Raw genomic sequence first — 3781 nt, forward strand, 5'->3', positions numbered from 1 at the left:
ATATATATATATATATATATATATATATATATATATATATATATATATATATATATATGTTCTATGTATATGTGTTCTATGTTTAAATATTCGTATTTGAAGACCAAACGAGTAAAAATGTGTTTAGAATTAAATACGTGTCAGGACATTGATACTTTTATCTCAACGACTAACAATAGCAGTGACAGAACAGTGTGCATCCACTCTAAAATTAAGATGTGTCAAAGTATGTGATATAAAGCATGCGTTGTGCACGACATGTGTGACATACGAAAACAAATGACGCGAAACGAAAGAATAACCATAAGATGTAATATATCGCGGGAAATATTTCATGCATAGTTTATTTTCTTTCTGTAGATTTTTTTTCGTGGAATTTCAAGCGTGGAACTGCAGCTTGTTTGACACGTTTTCATCGCAAACCCCCGCTCGTTCTATATCTCTTTCTTATCTCATCAACTCTCGTTACAGCGTAGCCGAATGTCGCGGCGGCGGACCGTAGTGGCGCATGGCTAGATAAAAGTTTCGCCCAGCAGGAACCCGGGCGGCATGGGTCTGCCGCGTTTCTCCCTGAAGAGATACTTTTTCTACGTGCTATGTCTGACGGGCACGCTGCTGGTTCTTCTGAACCTACTGCAGGACGAGATATGGCACAGCATGCGACCACATCCCAGCCAGCCGCAGTCCGCGCGAACTGTCGGCGATGGGCCGAAGGTACGTGCGCTTTTAAGTTGTTAATAGACTTAACATTCGTCACTTGTTAATGCGTCAAGCCCGGCTAATAATAACGAGCGGCTGTTATCTGACCGCGGGCGTTTCCGCGAATGACGCGCACGAAGCACTCCGCTAAGTAGCTCACCTATACTTCTCCCGAAAGTGCCGAAAGTCGCAATTATAATGACAATCGAGTCGAAGTTTTGTCTTTACATTAATCCTGCGAATTCTCCCACGATACTTGAAGGATCAATGGAGAATCTCGAGATATAATATATTGTACACGCTGTCCTATCATGATGCCACACGTGGCGTTATTGATCGCCGTTTTCTTCTCCGTGTCGAGAAACTTAGTCAAGAATTGAATTTGAAATTGAATTGCGAACGAGTACGGCTATGTAGAAGAGTCGAATAAACCCCCTGCGATCGTGATTCAAGTCATACCGACAATAGTCTCGGTATCAGATCGCAAGGGGCTAAACAGAGGAGCGCAGGAGACTTATGACCTCACTTTCAAGTCGATTCTACTAACCCCGAACCGAATCTTCCCGTCCGACATCCGCGACTGCCGGAATTGCAGCTGCCTTGGCGATGGGGCCGTAAAATTAATCAGATCTGAAACTAAAATATAATTTTCTAGTTGGTAATTAGCGACAAGGGGAGAGGGGGAGATTCCGACAAATCGAGAATACGGAAGTATTTGGTACGGGTTGTCAAGAATATGAGGGACAGCTATTTCTATCTTAAATGTATATGGAGAGATTAGAATTTTTTTAATAAAAATTCTTTTCAATTTTATTGTTTTTAGTAATGCAGAAATAAAATAGTAAAGTCTATCTGAAGTCAAGAAACATAGCACGTTTTTTAATAGAATATTTCAGTTTTGTCAAGATATAAATATATGGAAAAAAATTTGAATTAATCAAATAAAATATGAATGAAAAATATTTGAAAAGTAAAAAAATGTTTATTCAACGGGCACTAATAATATATTCAATTAAATAATTTAAATAGTTTAAATTTAAATTTCTTAATTTAAACAGATTAAACAATTGCTTTCATGAAAAGCGATAGTAATGGTGTTCAAGAAAAATATATATTCTCACATTTGAAAGACATTTCTTCTTAATGCATATTAGTGCAAATAAAAATATGTATATTAGTGTAAGTAAATATGTTTTTTGTTCGTGCCTATCGAATAAATATTTTTTATTTTTTAAATATTTTATCTCTTACAGTGAAAGCGTATCTTACAAGTTTCGAAATATTTTTTAACATGAAGAGTTCTAATAAGTTATAGTGTTCCTCCTCGAGATTCCCCATCGTAAACCTTCAAGTTAGACGGATCTTGTAAAGTTTCTCACGTAGGATCCAAATTTTAACTTCGACATTACTTTGGAGAGAAAACGCGTCAATCACGAAACATTATCTCGCGATATGCATAATAACGTAAACTTTTTGTCGGACTAATATCAAATCGTTCGATATCATAAAGTTTGAATAGAAAATCCGAAATTTATTAGTTTATCGTGAATATCAACGATATTAAACGTGTGAATAGGTTTTCCTTGAGATTGACATAATAGAGAGAAAGAGAGAGAGGGAGAGAGAACGAGAGAGAGAAAGAGAGGGAGAGAAAGAGAGACGGAAGCGCGCGTGAGCGATGCAAACGACTGAAACAAATGACAGTTAAGGGAATAAAAAACAATTTCGCTCGCAGATGAAACCCGATTGGCCTTTGAAATCGAAGAAGCCGACCATGCGAGTATTACGCACTCGGGAACGAGTGAAGAACAGACTTCCGTCCGAGGTACAGTCACTAAACCGTAGCATCGATTACTAAACTACGAAAAAAGAAAGAAAAGAACGACATGTGCACGGAAAAGTATTCCAGGGGATTAGAAAAAGAGCATATTTACACAATATATATTCTCGGGGGCGTGTCCCGAGTCCGAGAGGTCCTGTCTGGTATTGTTATTACTTTTCCCGTGTGTCGTCTCTCTTGTTCTTCTCGCGCCTACCATGCAAAACGAATGTTTCGCCCGCGAGTTTCGCGACCTCCTCTACTTGGGCTGGCTCATCGTAGCGCTAACATCATGTAATCCATGATCAAGCGTGTACAGTGTATAGCGAGCAATGCTGTAATGTTCCGAATAAAATGTGAATAATAGTGTTCAGCAACTTCGGCCATAATCGGGACTAAATGAAGTGGAAACGTTGCTCCAACATTCGGCAAGTTTAAATGAGTTTTAGATGCAGTCGTCAGACACACTTCCCAGAATCCGAGCGGGCTTATTCGGAACACTATAATAGCTTGTTTTCAACGTTTATCCCCCGCGCTAAGTACCCGACGCTTATTCGGCAGAAAAAGTTACACGGATGACGCATATCTCACCGAATCTAGACGATAGCGAGCTCTCTTGCCACGCGATACGAATGGCTTTAATAGCTTAGTTGCCTTGCAACGAGATATCGTCTTATCTTTCAATCGCTTCGATCGGGGGATGAGAAGGCCTTGCGCATCGGGACTTGATACTCTTGCGCTGTTACGTGTTTGTTCCGTCGAGCGAAAACACATGTCGAAGCAACGGCGCTTTTGTGTCCACGCACGTATATAATATACCACGCTTGGGAACGGTTACCGCTTAATTAGTCGCATGCATTCTTACGAGTTCTACCGGCAGCAAGATGTAGTGCGGGAGATAGACGATACAGAGGCAAACTTTCTTTTTTTCGAATGGCTAATAAGCGTGTACGATAGAGTAGACGACGTAGGAAAGAATTGTCGTGTCTAATCGCCCCGAGTTGAATCCCACTTATCAGATTAGTTTCAGGCGAGTTTCAGATAAACGCGTGCGACTACTTAAGCGCTGAGAATAGCGCGGAAATATAGGTCAAGCGGCAATGTGTTGACTCTGTAGCCAACATCATCATCGACGAATGCAACTTTGTTCGCGAAACACTGAACTTAGGAGTAGATGACGATAGCGTAGCGCGCGTTATCACGACATATCGTTTCATTAGCGAAGAATGACAGTGTGACATGAAGAAGCGGAAGGGGGGGGGG

General features: G+C 40.4%; 2 protein-coding genes across 14 annotated transcripts in view; one reads left to right on the forward strand and one right to left on the reverse strand.

Annotated features, from left to right (window-relative positions):
* The window catches only part of LOC116848988 (glycoprotein 3-alpha-L-fucosyltransferase A), a 43577-nt gene that overhangs the window by 28106 nt on the left and 11690 nt on the right, over positions 1-3781 (forward strand). For 8 of the 9 annotated variants that reach the window (XM_032825687.1, XM_032825685.1, XM_032825691.1 and 5 more), the window contains 2 exons: positions 472-714; positions 2435-2524. In XM_032825687.1, coding sequence (XP_032681578.1) covers positions 550-714; positions 2435-2524 — 255 coding nt within the window. In that variant the 5' untranslated portion in view covers positions 472-549. The remainder of the gene's footprint in view (positions 1-471; positions 715-2434; positions 2525-3781) is intronic. The other variant, XM_032825694.1, reaches the window with a different exon arrangement.
* LOC116848991 overlaps positions 1-3781 on the reverse strand; it is a 201010-nt gene that overhangs the window by 21628 nt on the left and 175601 nt on the right. For 3 of the 5 annotated variants that reach the window (XR_004379045.1, XR_004379048.1, XR_004379047.1), the window contains one exon: positions 1247-1335. The exons of the other annotated variants lie outside the window; for them this stretch is intronic. The gene's annotated coding sequence lies outside the window, so the exon portion shown is untranslated. The remainder of the gene's footprint in view (positions 1-1246; positions 1336-3781) is intronic. 5 annotated transcript variants of the gene reach the window in all.

The sequence above is a fragment of the Odontomachus brunneus genome, unplaced genomic scaffold (assembly GCF_010583005.1).
Source record: "Odontomachus brunneus isolate Ranch 3 - 2012 unplaced genomic scaffold, Obru_v1 Obru_scaffold_103, whole genome shotgun sequence".
NCBI classification, from domain to species: domain Eukaryota; kingdom Metazoa; phylum Arthropoda; class Insecta; order Hymenoptera; family Formicidae; genus Odontomachus; species Odontomachus brunneus.